A 17,520-nucleotide genomic window follows, 5' to 3' on the forward strand; every position below is an offset into this window, starting at 1 on the left:
AGCTCGGGCCTCCACTCTCACCGCGCCCTGCGGGCACGGACCTGCCACTGACACGGCCGCAAACCCCTCACAGCAGTCCCGGACTAACGTGGGGTGTTGTGTATCTCCACAGTACGCAGGGAGTCAGTGGCGGGGTTGTGAGGGGATGTTTATGCGGGTAGTGCCGGAGCAGTGAAAGCGCCTGTGGCAGCCGGGTCCTGCCCCGCCGTTAACAGCTGGCTGCCCATCCATCTGCAAGGCCGCTGGGAAGATTATGCAGCACTTGGGGTCCATAACACCCTGCACAAGGGGCACTTTCTCCTCACAGCATTGAGAAACCAAGACGGTCTTACCAGGCGGTGAAAGCCGCCTTCCCCGGGCCCAGCAGTCAGAAGTGCTGATCTGCTGAGGAGCAGAGGGTGGAAGCCGGGCAGCGAACACTGACAGAGCCGCAGTACCAGAGCCCCCCTCCAGCAGGCTCCTGACCGGCCCCACGGCCGCACCGGCTGACACCGGCTCCGGGGACCCGCCCACCACCCGCTGATAGGCCGCCTATTCAAAGAATCGCCTTTTCTGATTGGTCTACTCTGTCTCGCAGTGCTTTATGGGAGTTGTGGTTCGGGTCTCTTCCGGTCATTGTGGCACTGCGCAAGCACGTACTACATTTCCCGTCAGGCGTTGCGGGGAGAGCGCAATACGTCACTCGGTGTCTGGTTATCCGGGTCCTCAAGCGGTTCAGCCAATCAGCGCGCCTCAAAGGGCGTGTGCCAGGGGCTGATTGGTGGGTTCGGAGTGCCGAGCCCTGTTTGAAATCCGTTAACGGCAACGGCAGAGGCGCCGCGCGAAGTGGCGGCGGCGCTGCTGAGGTGAGTGCGGGGCCACCGGCTGGACACCCCCTGGCCTCGCCCCTCTTTCCCCGACCCGCAGCCCTTCCCTTTATCTGGCCGTTCGCTCCGGCCGTGGCAACGCGGCTGTTCCCCGGGCCTACTCCGAGCCCAGGTACTGGTAACGGGGCCAAGGGCTTGGCTGGGAAACGGAGGCGGAAGGCGGCTCCGATCGCTCAACCCGCGGCCGGAGCCGCTATCACCGCGCCTGGCGGGCGGGCTCGTAACGGAGCCCCGCGGGATGATTGCGAACCCCTCATTTCGCGGGGAAGCCGAGCCCGGAGCCCGCGGCCGTTAACGGGAGGAGCCGCCGTGGCGGGGTGGGGGGGTTCCCGGTACTGGCGGGCCAGGCGTGTGCCTTACGGTGGGGTGGGGGCCTCGGCAGTGAAATAAAGCTCTAAGTCTTTAAACAATCACGAAATCTGATGAAGCCCTGTATTTCGCGACAGAATGTTCTCTAACTTCTTCTCAGCCCAAATCCTGCTTCCCATGAAAAGGGGGGAAGCGAACCAGGCAAAACCCGGCCCAAGTAACAGAGAAAATAATAAGGGCGCTATTTTTATGCGGGGCTTTTTTTAAGCTAGAGGACCTTCAACTTAATGTAACAATTAGTTGAGGCTGTGCTAGCTAAAAATAATTATGTTTTCCTTGAACATCTATTCTTAGAATGTCCCATCTTCATGTCTTCTGAAACTTGTGGGATCTTTTTTAGGGAGCATGAGATGTCAGGGCTGTTTATTTTTGGGAGTGGGGGCGGGTCTGGGCCGTTAGCAGAGCAAAGGCTGTGCCAGAGCTTTTCCCCTGCCCTGGCTGCCGGTCCGGGTGGTCTGCGGAGCTTTCTGCGGGCTCAGCTCTCACCTGGGGCTTATTAAAGGCTTTGTATCCCAGTTTGAGCATGAAATGATGGAACAGCAGCGTTTTGGGGGGTGGTGAATCCGTTGTTGATTCTGTGTTGCAGAAAAGCCCAGTTGAACTTTGAGAGAGGAGGGAGAAGCTGTAGATCCAAAGCGTATTGGAAGTGGTCACTTAACCCTGCCCAGGGAAATGCAAAGATGAAGGGTGACTTTCTGAGCCTGTCAGTGTCATGCAGAGGGAGTTCAGGTGTTGGCTTTGTGGTGGGATGGTTCTCACCAGGCTGTTGTGACAGGACTATAGCTTCAGAGATGCTCTAACTTACACTTTAACTCCTGAAGAGCATCCAGGCCCTTTGGATTACTATCCCAATAAAAAGAACAGAAAACTCTGTGTTGTAGGACAATGAAGAAGCTGCCAGGCTGAATTAAAGCTCCTGGTTAGTGCAGCAGCTGGTGTTGAAGCCCACCCAGCAGAAGGCCCTGGAATTGCTGGAGCATGTTCCCATGCAGCTGCCTCAGCCTTGGGGAAGCTTCCCTTGCTTATTCCTGGTTGCCTGCCTTGGGCTCTGAGGCATGTGGATCAGCTGGCTTTGTGTTTATCTGCTGGTGTAACCTAGGATAGCCTCTTGTGTGTCTGTTGTTGTTTATTGGGCTTTCTGATCCTGGCAGGATTTGCCATAAGTGACATTTGTAACTTGTGAGGATCCAGTGGTGTGTTGTGATAAGGCATCATCTCCAGTTCAGCAGGGCCTTATCTACACTGCAAGGTGGCAAGAAAGGGCAGATCTCTCTGCCTTCCTCAGGATCCAGGCTGGTTTGGGTTGGAAGGGACCTTAAAGCTCATCTTGTTCCAAGCCCCAGTAATGATTCTGGGCAGAGACACCTTCCACTGGAGCAGTCCTGTCCAACCTGGCCTTCAACACTTCCAGGGATGGGGCAGCCGCAGCTTCTCTGGACAATCCTTGCCAGAGCCTTACCACCCTTCCAGGGAAGATTTTCTGCCTAATATCCAGTCTAAATCTCTCCTCTTTTAGTTTGAAGCCACTCCCACTTGTCCTATCACAACCTTTCTTTGTCCCTATCGTGTCCTTGCTCCTCTCCCACACTTCTCCATTCTCTCTCCCTCTGTCCTTGATTTCTCATCTTGGAATGCTGCATCCTATCTCCAACACCACGGCCTAAATGGCTGGGAGGCTTCTTTGTCCGGGCAAATTGTGCTGTTGGCACAAAATTCCCAGCTACATCGAGACAAAGACACTGAACACATCTGTGGTGGAATTGTGTCAGTATTTTAAAGCTAATTTGGATTAGAGAGAGGTGTGAAGTTATTCCAAAATACCTATTGCACTTGCTGTTGGATCAGTCTTATTCTGGGATAGGAATGCTTGTTCCAATTTAGTGTAATCCTTTTTCAAAGCTAACTAATCTAAACCATGCCAAGGCACTCTTCTGGAACGTGCCAAAGTGCAGTTACTCAAAAGAAACCTGATGTCCAGAGGAACCCATGCCTCTTCCTCCCCGTGGATACAGCTGTGCTGCTCTGGAGGCACAGTGAGAGAGCAGAGTGTTAGCTGTTAATGAAGGTGTTAATTAAGTTAAGAATTGGGGGTGTTTTTGCAGGAGAGATGATCAGATCCTCCTTTCCTTTGCTGCCTGGGCAGCTCTGCAGACCTGCTGAAAGCTGATCCTGCAGAACGGGGGTGAGGGTTCCCCTGGCTGGCTGCACACACCCGTGTCGACACTGGAGGTGATGGATGTGGGGGAGAGCAGGGTCAGGCCTTAAATCCACGCCGAGCTGTGTAGGATTACAGCCTGTAGTCACGCCTGGGAAATGCACACACTGCCTGCTAATTAGGGAACGTCCCTATTAATGAGGGGAAATCTCCACGCCTCCCTTCCGGTGGGTGAATGCTGCGGTGGAGAGAAAGAATTTTGGATTGAGATAAATGTGGCTGTGCTGTCAGAATCACGATGGGCTGTTTTAAAATGCCTGCAGGGAGTGGGCAGTGCTTGGCAGAGCCTGGTGGGTTTGCAGATGCCTCGTGGTGGGCACAGGAGGGATAAATCACCAGGGCATTCCTGGCTGATCCCTGTCCCAGCCTGAGGCGGTGGGTGGAGGAGCAGGATGCCTCTCAGGGAGCTGCTGCTTCACCAGCAGTCCTGTTCCAGGCAGCACTTGGAGGATATGGAGGGATTTGAGAAGCAGATGCCATGAGTTCATCTGACTGAAATGGACTTTCTGGAGTTCACTCACAGTAACTTTTATTTCCCTGTTGTCTCTTTCAAGAAACAGAGTATGAAACTGAGGCAGTGGTACAATCCTTTTCTTGATTATTCTCTTCTGTCTGGGATAGAGGGGAGAGAGAAGGGGTCAGCAATGAGGGTGGTGACATTATGGAATATGGGCTCCACTCAGTAAAAAGCTGCAAACTGCAGCAATGTAGCAGTGGGCACAAGTAGCAGTGAAACATGATGCCCAGAGCTCTGACTCTGACTGGAGAGGGTGAGGGGAGAATGCAGATGACGCATTTGATTTTTAAAAAAGTCTAAAGTGTTGACAGAAATTCTATCTTGATTAAGGGCAGTAGGAAAGCATTTGATTCCAGCCGTGCCTCGAGCTCAGTTACGGTTGGTTTTGGCTCTAATTCTTCTGTTTGCCTTCTTTGGGCCCTACCATGCCATCTTCCCAGCCATGTAGCTGGTGCTTCTCTAATGGCATTCTTGCCTTTAACTATCACAGTTCTGCTCTGGGGAGCTGGAGGCTTCTCAGTGCACCCATCCTCGGGGACCAGTGCTTGTTGACCAGCATGGTACCCCCTAAACACTGCTTTGTTTTACTCTTGACCATTTCCTTATTTATTGAGGAACATCTGGGTTTTGAACCATGTGTGGTCTGCCTAGACAGGTGGTTAAGGGCTGAGGCTCCGTGGGTTAGGAATATGCTGCTTTGGAATTGCTTGGATTCATAAAAGCAAAGTTCAGGTGATTTCCTTGGGGAGTGTTTTATAACATCCTCGTGGGCTTTGCCTCACAGCTGTTCAAGGCATCACAAAAGCACCTTTGCAAGAAGGTTTTGTGTAATTTCAGGGTTTATAACTTTGTCACTGGCTTTATTCCTCTTCCGTTGAGTTTAATATCACCTGTTGACACAGGGACTCCTCTTGCTGTCAGTGCTTCATTAATTAACTGCAGGGACTGTTTGACATGGGTCACAGTGCTCAGTTTGTTTATAGCCTGGCCAGCCTTGGGCTAGTGCTAAGGAATGCAAGAGGGCCTGACACTGCCCTTCTTCTGACTGTTTGCCCAGTTACAGTGTTCTACAGAACCCTCTTCCTGCTTTGAAAATCAATTTATTATACAGAAGAGCACTTTTGTGTCATTAGTTCTTTTTTGTAGCCCTTCAGAGAGAGAGGCTGTGCATTGCAGTGTATCTCATCAGATTTGTAAATCTTGTTAGAGTAAGAACTCTTCTTTGTGTGTGGTGAAGAAGGAAGTGGAAATCAAACACTTTCTGGAAAAGCTTTATACTTCTTTAAAAATACAATTCTGGCACCCACAGGTACAGAAAAAATCCAGTCAAAACTTGATCTTTCTGATAGCTTTGAACCTGCAAATGTCAACAGTGGGGAAATATCCTTAGCTTTGCAGATCAGCAGTAGGATAAAGCTCTGCAGTGCTCATGAGGAGTTCTGCCCAAAGGTGTGAAGTGCAAGAAGGGAGGATGTCCCAAAGGCTGTCCCAATGCCTGTCTCTGGAAACTCTGCAGGGGAAGAGGGGTGAGGGATGATTCCACTGATTCCCTGTTGTTTTCTAAAGAGCTGTAGCAGTGCAGACAGAGGACTCTTGGGGACAGTGTGACTGTGAAGATGTCTAAGCCAGAATCTCGTTATTCTTTTGATGTCCCAAACATCTGCATCGATTTTGCAACTCTGAATGAGGATGATGTGCACAATGCAGATTCCTGGTTTGGTAAGTTGCTTCCAACTCCTTGAGGTGTTCCTTGTTGGGTGACACCTTGGTGTGGTCCTTGTTTTGGGCCTGGCTTCTGTGCCAATTAATCATGATGTTAAATGTATGGGGTTTCTTTTGTTCTGGTTTTTTGTATTTAAATTTTGTCATCTCTAGCTTGCCTTTGTTAAACTCATAATGGTATTCTGGGGTATTGTTAACAATTCCTAACACTGTGTATAGTGAAAGTCTTTCTCTCCTTACAGATAAAAAAGCCAATCTGGAGAATGTCCCTCCTGCAGAAAATGTGGCAAAGGTCTCACACTGCAGCCCTGCTTTGTCAAAGCCTGATGTTGTTCTGTCTTCTGTCCCTTCACAAGAAGTAGCAATGAGTAAGCTGGCATGGTGTGGCAGGGAGGGAATAAATACATTTTACCTGCTTTTCACTGACAAAATGGGAAGGCCTCTGTCTGGCTTTTTTGGGACTATCTTCACAAACTCTTATCTACAAGGTCTCCTGTGGTTTTACTTGTTGTTGTTCTGTATATGTGTGTATAGATGAGCTGACACTTGCCCCTTTCTCAGGTGAAAACGATGGTGAAGCAGAATGTACCCAGGGCAACACAATCCCTCAGAATATCATTGGGTCCCTGGCAACCTGGAGAGCTGCTGCCCCTGCAGAGGCCCCTCAGAGGTGAAATGTTTGTGTTCAGTTTGTACAATGATTGATGATGGTGTAACTTAGCAGGTCCTTGCTCTCAGGATCTGCAGTTCTAAGCTGTTCTTGGGGAATCCTGTGGGGTTGGAGTTCTCTAACATGGAGATGGTGCATTGGGACATCTGATCTGCTGGCTAAGCTGGAGGGGCAGTCTCCAGGGTGGAAATGTAATGCAGTGTCTCACATACTTGTCAAATGAGACTCGGCAGCACCAGGAGCTTCTGGAATGTGAGGATATCTGAAACTGAGGTGGCTTATAAAGTTTCTTTGTTTATATCTGCCTGACTTGGGCAGAGCTCATTCTTGATATGAATGCAAGGAGCTCTGCATGCTCATATATAGCAAGGAATATTTAGTTTATGGATTGTTAAACTTTAATAAATCATGCTGCATTTGGATTGTTATGTTAAACTCAATTTGTGTGGTGGAGTTAGGGGATTCACTGACATAAATATGTTATCCAGGTCAGGTGTGTACTCAGATCTGTGGGAAAACTGACCTCTGCTTTCTGTTCTACCCTAGACCAGGCAGGAGAGTGGCTCCAAAGCAGGGGAAGACCCAGCAGCGCAAGCAGCCAGGCAGAATCAAAGCAGAGAAAATTGATAATGCCCTGGAAAATAAGGAAGATGTTCCACCCATGAAGAAAATGAGACTGTATGTCATCCAAGTCCTTCTGTTTAGGGCTGGGAAAAGGGCTACAGCTGTTTCTTTGGAAAGGGTTTCCACCTGTGTGAGACAGTTCTTACAGGAAGGTTAGGGGGTAGTGGCTGCAACTGGTTGCTGATACTGGCTTCATGAACAAGAAATGGCTGTAAATGCTGAAGGAATTGCTCTGTTTGGAGGTGGAGATATGAATTAAATAAGCATGGGCTTCTTCACCTTCTTACTCAGTGTCTGTCAGCTTTAAGTTTGTCTGAACTTATCCATCCAGAAGTCATCAGGCAGTCATTAGCTATGAAAGAGTCACAGCCAAAATATTTCTCAAATTAACTTAAGCACTAAAGTATCATATGGTGATAAGCTTAAGGTCAGGAAATTGAAGTGTGATCTTTGAAACACTGCTGTATCTCAATGATCTACAGTGTAACTCCCTTCTCCAGAAACGTTCCAAAAACTCAGTAATTCATCTTCCCTTCTACAGCCTTAGAGTACCAGAGAAAGCTGGATGGTCTATACCTGGGCCTGGGGTGAGGTAAGGCCAGCCTGGCATACCTTAAACCTCACCAGGTGTTGGGAAATTGTGCATGGTGGTGACAGCTTCAGGTAGTAACTTACTTAGAACACAGTTAATTCAAGGTGTTTACCCTAACAACTTTTTCTTTTAGTTCTGGTAGCAGAGAGAAGGTGACAGAAACGTCCACCAAGAAGGAGCCCCTGCAGGATTCTGAGCTCTCTCCAGGGAGAGGGAAAAGCAAACAGGCCATGCCCTCCACGCCAACAATGTTGAAGTACGTGGCTTTCTTGTGACTTGTGTACTAATCACAGTTGATTTAGGTGACAGTCCTGGCTGTGTGTTTTCAGCTTCAACTTAGCATGTGATGGTATCACATTTAGTAAACACTGGGTCAAGGCGACAGTGTTAGGATGAAATGTGCTTCACCAGCTGAACCTCTGCACAGGAAAGCTTTTACTTTTCTTTTGAGGAAAAAGTTGTTCTTCCTAATAGGTCAAGAATGCCCACAGCAAATGGGTCTGCAGAATAGCAGCCAGCTGTGAGATTTCTTGAACAAACAAAACCCAAGCAGATCTCTTTCTATAACTGGTGATGCTCCTGCAGTGAGGCTGGATATGAGCATGTTCCTTGCACAAACATCATGCTAATAACCAGGGAAGCAGAAAGGCAAATCTTAGTTTTTAATGTGCTTATGCAGGAGGACCAAACCTTCTAGCAAGGCAAAGAGTACAGAGGAGCAGGAGCTGGAAAAGATGCAGCAGTTGCAGCAGGAGGTTGTGGAGCTGCGGAAGAGGAACGAGGAGTCTCTGAAAGCAGCTATTGCTGGAGCAGGTGGGCTCTGCCTGAATTGCTGAATGGAGCTCCATTGGGCTCAGCTGGAGAGTGCTGCACAGAGCTGTGCAAGTACCTTTGAAAACAAGCATTTCAGACTTTGCAATAAATGTTAGGAGCCATTTAATGTAAATCAGCCCCTAAACTGCCTGGAAACAGGTGGCTTTGGGTTATGTCATGTTTTGAAGTGTTAAAGATGAGTTCTCTAAAAATTTACCTAGTTGTTAGAAATTAAATGCTTTTTTTATTTCCACAAATTGTACCCCACAACAAAAGTCTTCCAGTCCTTACATGTTCTTTTTCTCTAGGACAACCTGTGAAGAAACCTGTTGGTCAAGTAACAAAGCCAATTAATTTCCACTTCTGCACGGAGACTAGAATTAAACAGAATGCAGAAAGCCAGCCTGGGAATGAATACAAGGAGCTGGATTTTGCAGCAGTCCTGAGGAAGCATCCCCCTTCTCCGGTGAGAGCCAGAGTGTTGCCAGCACTCAGCTCACTGATTCTTGCCATCACCTCCCTGCTCCTTGTGCAATGCTTGGGCTGGTACCCACAGAGAGGTTACCACAGGAGGCAGGTGTTGGGCAAATGGGACTGCAGACTTCCTGTGTCTCTGTGTTGCCACAAGACTCCAAAGAAACCTTGTGGAAAAAGGAGCCTTTTAATGTCAGATCTCACAGTCATTCCACTTTGTGCTTTAATCTGCTCAGTAGAGTTTCCCAATATAACTTGTGCGTTTTCAGACTGTAAACACCTGTGCTTAATGTGAGGTGTTATCTTCATTGCAGTGAGAGGAAGGGACAGATACTGTGCATCAGTGGGGAAAGGAAATGTCATCAAAATCTCCTGGCCATACTGACTGTGGTTTTCTGTCTCCAGATGCGAATGCCAAAGGGGCACACTGTCCCCAAACCTTTCAATCTGTCCCAGGGAAACAAAAGAAAACATGAAGAAGCCACAACAGAATATGTGTCCTTTGCTGAGCAGGTAGAAGCATTCCAAAAACGCACACCCTCTCGTTACCATTTGAGGAGCAGGAAATCTGAGGAAGGTGAGTTGTCCTGGCTGTGTCCACAGCAAGAGATGCTTTGACTACTCTGAGCAAATGGCCTGTGATTGTTGCAGGCCTTGCCATTAACTGCTGGTCTCTGTGACTTGAATTTGTAGGCTCAGTTTCAAAAAAGCCAATGAAGGCTGGGCCCACACACCCCAAAACACCAGTGCTGCGAACGAAGCAGCGCTCGAGACCTGTCACCTGCAAAACTGCTGCAGAGCTGGAAGAGGAGGAAATAGAGAAAATTCAACAGTAAGTAGGGGTTTACCCTCGTCCTCCAGGGGATGATTGAGATTCCTTTAGGTTGTTCATAATTCTTTAGCTCTGATTGTAGGGGAGTGAAAGATAATTAATTTTGAAGAATGTGTTCTTAGGAGAGCTGATCTTGGGTTGAGTACAGCTTATGATGAGTAAAGCAAACCCAATATAGCAATGCAGCCTGCATGCATTTCAAAACCTGCCTGTAGGCAAAGGTTTGGATTTCTAGGAAAATAATCTATAAGATTTTCCTTATTAATCTTGCTGTTTTGAAGGCAAAGGAAGAATTGCTAACTATAGCTGTGCACTAACATACAATGTATAACTGGTGACTGTCTCCATTGTTCCTGCATAGGTACAAATTCAAAGCACGAGAAGTCAATCACAAAATCCTTGAGGGTATGCCACTCCTGCCCAAGAAACCCCCTGTGAAGAAGCTCACCCAACCTATTGGCTTTCAGCTGGAAATAGAAAAAAGGATTCAGGAGCGTGAGAGCAAGAAGCAGCAGGAGGAAGAGCACTTCGAATTCCATTCCAGGCCATGTCCCACAAAAATCCTGGAGGATGTTGTGGTAAGAAGTTTAATAATACCCAGGCTTGGGAATTGGTGGCAATGAGCTTCCAAATGCTTGTAGCTATGTTGCATTATGTGTTTAATGATCTCAGTAAACAGTGTCTGTCATTAGGTAAGAACCACACTAGGTACATCCTGTGCTGTCAGGTTGTTTCTCTGAGGCGTTTTCTTGGCACTTGGCCTTGGGTAACTCCTTACTGGCTTTTCTGAACAGGGTGTTCCAGAGAAGAAGGAACTTCCTCTTACAGTTGCTAAGTCTCCAGCCTTTACCTTGAGAAGCAGGACCCGTGTGTCCAGCAGAGAGGAGAAAAAGGTAACAGTTGTGACAAGGCTGGAGCCAGGCCCAGCTCTCACTGCAGTGCCTGCTGTGCCTCTGGATGTGGGTGGGATGCTCTGGGGCTGGAAGCTCCTTCCTTCCCTCCTGTGAGCAGTTCCTCCAGTGGTTACCTTTGCCTGTGCCATTCACTTGACACAATCTGGTTATTGCTACTCATTTTACAGAAACTGAATACTCATTAAAAATGAAATAATTTAAATGCTGGGGCACTGATGAGGGTTTCTGAGGTGTTGCTGCTATAAATGAGGAAGGTGAACTGCTTAGATTTCTCGTCCTTCCCTATTCTGTCACTGAAGGCAGATATTACACATGACCTTTTTTCTCCCTGAGGTGGGGAGCAGGATTCTGAAAGCTTCACATCCTTCTTCCTTTCCTTCTTATCAAGAGGATATTAAATAATTACAGTCTAATTTGAATGAGTACTAGAATTGAGAGTAGTTTCATAAAAGGGAGAATTGGGCCTGTGGTTCAGGATGCCAGTAAATTGGTATTTCTTGGATTCCTAATTTTTGCAGTGTCCACTGTTTGTGTGACCCTGCTGTGCCCCTTATCAAAGGAGCTCATTCAAAGCTCTTTGTGGCTTTGCTTGGCAGGAATTGCAGCCCATTACAAAAGTAAAAAATCAGACCCTAATGCTAATATCCCTTTAGGAAAAAGAGGAGCTGGCTGTGATCAAAGCTAATCCTATGCCACATTATGGAGTGCCCTTCAAACCCAAAATGCCAGAGCAGAGGCACGTGGAAGTTTGCCCCTTCTCTTTCGATGCCCGGGACAGAGAACGACAAATACTAAAAGAGAAAAAAATAGAAGAACTACAGAAGGAAGAGGTAAGAATTAAAAACTACCTTGGATTCTACTTCTTCAGTAAAAAGAGTGTGATAGGATTTGGTGTTGTCTATTAAACCTCTGAGGAAAGGACAAGAAATATTTTGAGTTGTTTATTTCAGGTGCCAAAATTCAAAGCGCAGCCTCTGCCTTACTTTGATGAAGTTAAACTGCCAGAAAAGAAGGTCAAAACTGCAACTCAGCCTGAGCCATTCCATCTGCAGGTGGATGAAAGGGGAGCTGCCAAGCTCCAGAGCTGGAAACAGCAGGTAGGATGAAAAGGGTAATGGGAATGACCAGACTTTAATCAGTTGGTGGAGTTGTGGCTGACTAGAGAAACTGTCCTCCTTGAAGTGAATGAGGAGCTGAGTTGGAATTTTTCTGTACTTGGCATGAGACTTGTGCTATTGGGTTAAGGATTGGTCAATGGTTTGTTTTTATTTTTCTCACTTTGTGGTAAATTGTGGGATTTACCACAATTGTATGAACAGCTGTGGGGCATTTTCTAAGCACCCGCTCTGTGCAGCTGAATCTCTTTGCTGACTGTCTCCAGGAATTTATTGTCACATAAACAATATACTGCTTTTCTCATGTGAAGTCTGCAGTGGACACCTGAAACTTTCTCCAGGCTGTTTTTTGGTAAAGGGCAAAGCAACTGTCAGGCAACAAGTGACACCAATTTTTGGCTTTAATATAATTTTCTATGGAAGTTATTTGACTGAGTCAACATGGCTTTTACAGTGTAGGGAGTGCTGGAGTCTGGATTGGGGCAGATGGTCTCTTTCTGCCTGGCACTTGATTTGCTCTCTTCTCTTGCAGCTTGAAGAAGACTTGAAAAGGCAGAAAGAGGCAGCATGTTTTAAAGCTCGTCCCAACACAGTGGTGTACCAGGAGCCTTTTGTGCCCAAAAAGGAACATAGGATGCTACCAGGTAGAGTTGCAAGTACTTGTTACATGGGTTTGGCTGATAGCTCAGAACTGAGGCAATTAAGTGATGTATTTTCTGGCTGTTGCCTCTTCTTCATCAGCACAGCCAATAGTGCCTTGCATTTAATCAACTAATTGCCTAACAGCTTGTGTCCCCTGGGAGCAGGGGGATTTCCTCTCCACCCCCCTGTCCTGCTCCAGCATGGCAGCTGTATTTAGAAGCTCTGCTGCAATTGGCAGATGATTGATGTGTGCCAGCTCAGGATAAGGGTACTGAGAATGTGAGGAGCTCCCTGCAGAGACAGCTGGCATTTCTGCAGCGCTGTCACTCTTTGCCTCCCGTTTCCAGTGAGATGAAGGCATTTACTGCTTGGGTAGGCTGAGATTTGTAGAGCATAAAACCAGCCAAAAGCTTGTTTGTACTAACAATTGTGTGCTTGCTCCCTCCCATGAGAACACCCATGATGGGGTGACGTCTGCATTAACACTGCTCACGTCTGGGAGTAAAGTTTTGTCTTTTCCTGAAGCCTGGAGGTATCTCCTAACCACCCTTGCCAAGGGGAAGCTCTCCAAAGGGAGGCTTCCATTGACATTAGTGCTGCTCTGCTTTACCTGACTGTCTTTGAACCAATGTTATCTCCTCTATTTCTAAACTTAGAGAACCTTTCTGGTTCTGTAGTTCCTGAAAGCTTTGAGCTGGCAACAGAAAGAAGAGCAAGAGAACGGCAAGAATTTGAAAAGCGATTGGCAGAAGTAGACGCCTTAAAGGAGAGTTATGCGGAGCAGATCAGGCAGGAACAAGAGGAGCTTGAAAAGGAAGAAGTTGCTAGGCTAAGACAAGAAATGGTAAGTGAGCTGTTTGTGAGCAAGGGCTATAAAGAAACCCAAAGGAAGGTGGGAATATCCTTAAGGAGCTAATGTCACAGTTGAGCTGTGCTAAAACTGCCTTTTTAAGGTTCCCTTTTGCAAATTGATGACTCACTAACTTCACAACCGGTTTAAAAAAACCAAACCTACAAAACCATGCAAACAAAGAAGGCAGCTGTGCTGAGATGGCTGAGTTTTGGAGCTGCACATGTGTAGCTATCAAAGCAGAATGATCTTAGTAAAACCCACAACCCCAACATGTGCTGTACTATTTCCCACTACCTCACTCCAGTGCCCAGGGTGGTGTGGTGGTCTCAGGCAGATGCCTGCCTTCACCTCATCCACAGCTTACCTGCACATTTCAGCTTCATCATAACTGCAACCATTTGCTTTGTTTTGCCCTTGCTTATATTTATTTTTCCACAGGTTCACAAGGCAAACCCAATACGCAAATACCGCAGCCTGGAAGTGAAGTCCAGTAATCAACCACTGACTGTGCCAAAGTCTCCCAACTTCTCAGACAGATTCCGAATCTGATGAGCATCCACATCCATGTGACAACTGCTGGGAGATCCCATCCCTCTCCACTCCCTTGGTAGGGAGAGAGGGTGCAATTGTTTTTCCATGACTGCTCAGTCTGAACTCCTATGCTTGGTTTCATTGTTGTACTGAGTAGTTAAACTCCACCTGAGCCCGTGGCATTTCAGCAGTGCCTCCTGGCCTTGCTGTGTATACAGACCCTATTTTCTCTAGAGACTAAACCAAGTTTTGATATTGCATACAGATATTTTATACCTAACTAAATAAAAATTCCAAATCTACTTGCTGTCTCTGGCTAGTGGGCTGAAGCCCTTTCCTGCAGAAGAGTTTTTGATAAAGACTGGCTACACAGATGTGTGCATCTGGCACAGCTGCCTTGTTTTTACACTAAGTGTTATTTTCAAGTGTCTTGTTTTTTAGCATTTTAGTCTACATTTAGCTTGAATTATGTTAAGTGAGGTTCCTTCAAGCCAGTGTAGTGTGAGTCTGACCTTCCTTGTTGATGTTTAGATGACCACACATACAAATCTTGCCCACGCTTAAAGGTAATTTTTTGTGTATATTAGATATTAAACCATCTTACTGTTTTATAGCTGAAGTCCTGTTTGGGGAGCCATTTATCTGGCAAGTGACTTGCTGTGAGCTGCTGCCCCAGCTTCTGCCAGTGCAGGTCTCTTGGCTACAGAGCCATCAGCATCTCTGGCTAGTTTGGGCAGCGGGCAGAACTAAACAGCCCAAGTGCTCAGTTGTGCTGGAGGACAAAACTGCTGGCATTGTGAACAGTGGACACATCTAGATTAAAGTTTGAATAATTATTTCTTACTTGGTATTGTGCTCTGATTTCTTACTTCTGTATTTTGCTGAAATACCTGCTCACACCCATGAGCAGGGCTGCTTGCTACTGTTGTGCTGCTTAGCAGAGGGGAGGAAATGGAAATTTAGAATTAATTTATCCTAACTGAACAAACTTGGTTATTTGGTGGTTATGGAAAACATTTGCTTTCATTTCTTCTGAACTTGGGCTACTGTTGAAGAAGTATTCCTAGAGTGTGTAGCTTTTTGTTCAGTGTTTTGGGTGAAAAAGAGTTCAAACTAGGTGTTCAATTCCACCTAAGGGGATGCTTAGAAATGCTGTCTCATTCTTGCCAAAGTGCATCAAGCAATTGCTATTTTACTTCTAGATTGAAAGAGTTAACAGTGGAAGAAAGTCCTTAGAGACCTAAATTCTAAGATGAACATTTATTGGACCCGAGGGATAATGTTTCTGCAGGAATTCTCCTAAAAAGTGTGATGCTCAAGAGATGTCATTGCAGAACAGCTGGGGTCTCTATGGGAGTGTTTTCAAGAGCACCAGCCTCAAACTTCAGTGCTGGGATTAAAAGAGGAAAAGCCACCCACACTGAAATACAAGGATTCTTCAAAAAAAAAAATTAAAAGTTTTATGTAGTTAGAACTGAGGAGCTGGAGAATGAGAGCCTTGGGGAAGTACTAAAGGATGAATGACTATGGCAAGAGAGTCATTCAAGAGTGCACTCCATGGCAGTATGGGCTCTTGGAAATGGTAAGTTCAGACATGGCTCCATTTTGCTCAAGTTTCAGCTTTTCCTTCCCTTCTCTTGAGGATCTTTGTGTTGCTGTAGCAGAGGTTGGCCCAAAGGTTTGATCTAATCTCCCAGTCTGCCTTCAGCCACATTTTTCTGACTTTACTGATAGCCTTGTGTCACTGAGCTGAGAGTTACAGGACAGCCAAAAAAACTGCTGTCACTGTTGCTGTGACAATTTGCAGGGGTGGCTGGAGCACAAGGGACATGTCAGCATCCTCTTCTTGAAAATGAAAATCCATGTGGATCTGACCTGTCTGCCTTAACCCCATTTCTGTCCTGGTGGGGCTGTTCCCTGTGATCTGCTACTGGCTGGGGACATCAAGGAACCTCAGATGTTTTTTCCTCGAGTGCCAGCTCTGGAGAAGGCAGCGTGTGGGCAGCAGAAGCAGCAAATATTTATGATGAGTCAGGGGGAAGCTGGAATGATGATGAGCTGCTGAAGAATGTGAAGGCAAGCAGGATCATGAGGCCGTGGAACTGGAGCAGCCCCTGAGCCCTGAAGGATGAAGCAGCTGGATTTCCCTGATGGCCCTACATGGCCTCTTCTGCCTTGAGGAAGGGGTTGTGTGCCTCACAGCTTGGCAGGATTTTTTCCCCAATGGTATCATTTGGGTCTAATAAAAGACATTACATCTTCCCCCAGCCATGGGGTCTTGTATTCCCCATGCACTGCAAACAGGGGCAGGAGCCTCAGGCAGCTGTGCCTCCAAGGCTCTGTCTGGGGTGTTTGTATGAGTTTGGAGTCACCCACCAGGTTCTCACAGGCTGGGGTGTGGGACCTGTTATCTTAAGTGGGAGGGAAGTGGTGACATGGTGGGAAAACTGCTTGAGTGTACAAAGTATAAAAATCATGTCCTGAAGGAGCTGGATGTTGGAGAGGATGGGATTTGGCCAATGCTTTAGCAGGAACAGGGTGGCAGGTGATTTTTCTGCTGGGGAGAACAAATTTACAGGATGGGAGCAACAGACTGGGATTTAAATAAGTGCTGTTGCAACACCTCCCTTTAGAGTCAGGGTAGGTTGAGAAACTGATGTAAAATCTATGTTCTCTGTGGATTTTGCACACACATTTTTGTATTCCAGTACTCAAAAGTCATCACCCTTACGTGCATGCCTTGAGAGCAAGGATTTGGAGGAGAGAGGAGATCTGGGCACAAAATCTTCCTCTGCTATTCTAGTTGGGCTGTACTCAATTTGTTATCAAAATAATTTGCTGAACATAGACTAGGGTTGGAACTTTAAGGCAGACAATGTTTTCCTGGACTTTCATGTTGATTGCAAGAGCAAATTATCTGGTGAATAAATTCTTATGAAAGGGTTTGATGATGCTCTCAGATCACAGCTTTGCTTCTCCCTTCTGTCTCCACTGGGAAACCTTTGCAGTTGCTTGTGTGACCTGGCCTGAACCCGGCAAGAGCTCCTGGATCTGGGCAGGTCCTGGCGCTGCTGCTGGTGGCCACATCACTCTGGATGCTCTGTTGATGATGTTGGGGTTTTTCCTTGTCTTTCCCCATCACCTTGCTGACACCTGTCATGACACGATTGTGGAAGCCCTGGTTCTGATGGAAGCAGTGAAGCCAGACAGCCCGGCTGGTTTGAGTTTCAGCAGCATGGCTGGGATTCAGGTGGGGATGTTGTTCAGCCTTCCCTGCCGCTCGATTTAGCAGGGGTGTCGGGTTTCCCGGGAATGGGCCGGCTTTGGCCCCGCTGGGCCTCCCTTCCCAGGGTAAACGTAAAGGTTAAAGTGTGCTGCCGCAGTTGTGACAACGGCGTCGCCAGGGAACAGCGTGCTTGAGGCGCTGCCAGACAGCCCCAGGACAGGCTGTTTCCCAGCTGCAGCCAATGTAGGCTCTGGCTTAAGTTCCTGAATGGGAAGGGAGAAAAAAAGCCCCAAGCCCAGGCTGAGAAGCCTGCGTGGTGGCTGGTTTGCAGAGCCCCAGGGCACTGTGCTGCTCCCTGGGCATGTGGGTTTGGGCCGAGGCATCTGAAATCCTGGGGTGGAACAGATACTGCCCTTCAATTCTACGATTCCTTCTTCCCAAAGGACTGATTTCAGCTTATTTCTCTCTGCCCACAAATGAGTTTTATCTGTGATAATGCCAAACCATAGTCCCCCATTGCCTCTGGGAAGCCATGGCTCCCCAGT

At 47.2% G+C, this 17,520-nt stretch overlaps 1 protein-coding gene across 4 annotated transcripts; it reads left to right on the forward strand.

Moving 5' to 3' along the window:
* Positions 1–625: 625 nt before the first annotated feature.
* TPX2 (TPX2 microtubule nucleation factor) lies at positions 626–14,592 on the forward strand. Of its 4 annotated transcripts, none has more exons than XM_064730329.1 (18): positions 628–845; positions 5,534–5,686; positions 5,932–6,057; positions 6,251–6,359; positions 6,906–7,037; positions 7,525–7,575; positions 7,709–7,831; positions 8,255–8,388; positions 8,697–8,854; positions 9,268–9,439; positions 9,556–9,694; positions 10,056–10,272; positions 10,489–10,587; positions 11,262–11,438; positions 11,559–11,705; positions 12,256–12,367; positions 13,022–13,209; positions 13,657–14,568. In XM_064730329.1, the coding sequence occupies exons 2-18, from the start codon at positions 5,584–5,586 to the stop codon at positions 13,765–13,767; spliced, it is 2,298 nt and encodes a 765-aa protein (XP_064586399.1). In that variant the 5' UTR covers positions 628–845; positions 5,534–5,583; the 3' UTR covers positions 13,768–14,568. The 4 variants fall into 4 exon arrangements, with proteins under 4 accessions (XP_064586401.1, XP_064586399.1, XP_064586402.1 ...); XM_064730330.1 differs by having other exon boundaries at positions 632–845; positions 13,043–13,209; positions 13,657–14,592; XM_064730331.1 differs by lacking the exon at positions 7,525–7,575 and having other exon boundaries at positions 626–845; positions 13,657–14,569.
* Positions 14,593–17,520: the final 2,928 nt, after the last annotated feature.

Source organism: Zonotrichia leucophrys, chromosome 20 (genome assembly GCF_028769735.1).
Source record: "Zonotrichia leucophrys gambelii isolate GWCS_2022_RI chromosome 20, RI_Zleu_2.0, whole genome shotgun sequence".
NCBI classification, from domain to species: Eukaryota; Metazoa; Chordata; class Aves; order Passeriformes; family Passerellidae; genus Zonotrichia; species Zonotrichia leucophrys.

Coding starts and splice junctions, on each gene's coding strand:
- TPX2 (XM_064730329.1), top strand. CDS start 5,584: ATGTCTAAGCCAGAATCTCGTTATTCTTTTGATGTCCCAAACATCTGC. Junction 11,706..12,255: donor TCCAGAGCTGGAAACAGCAG/GTAGGATGAAAA, acceptor CTTCTCTTGCAG/CTTGAAGAAGACTTGAAAAG. Junction 12,368..13,021: donor GGAACATAGGATGCTACCAG/GTAGAGTTGCAA, acceptor TTCTAAACTTAG/AGAACCTTTCTGGTTCTGTA.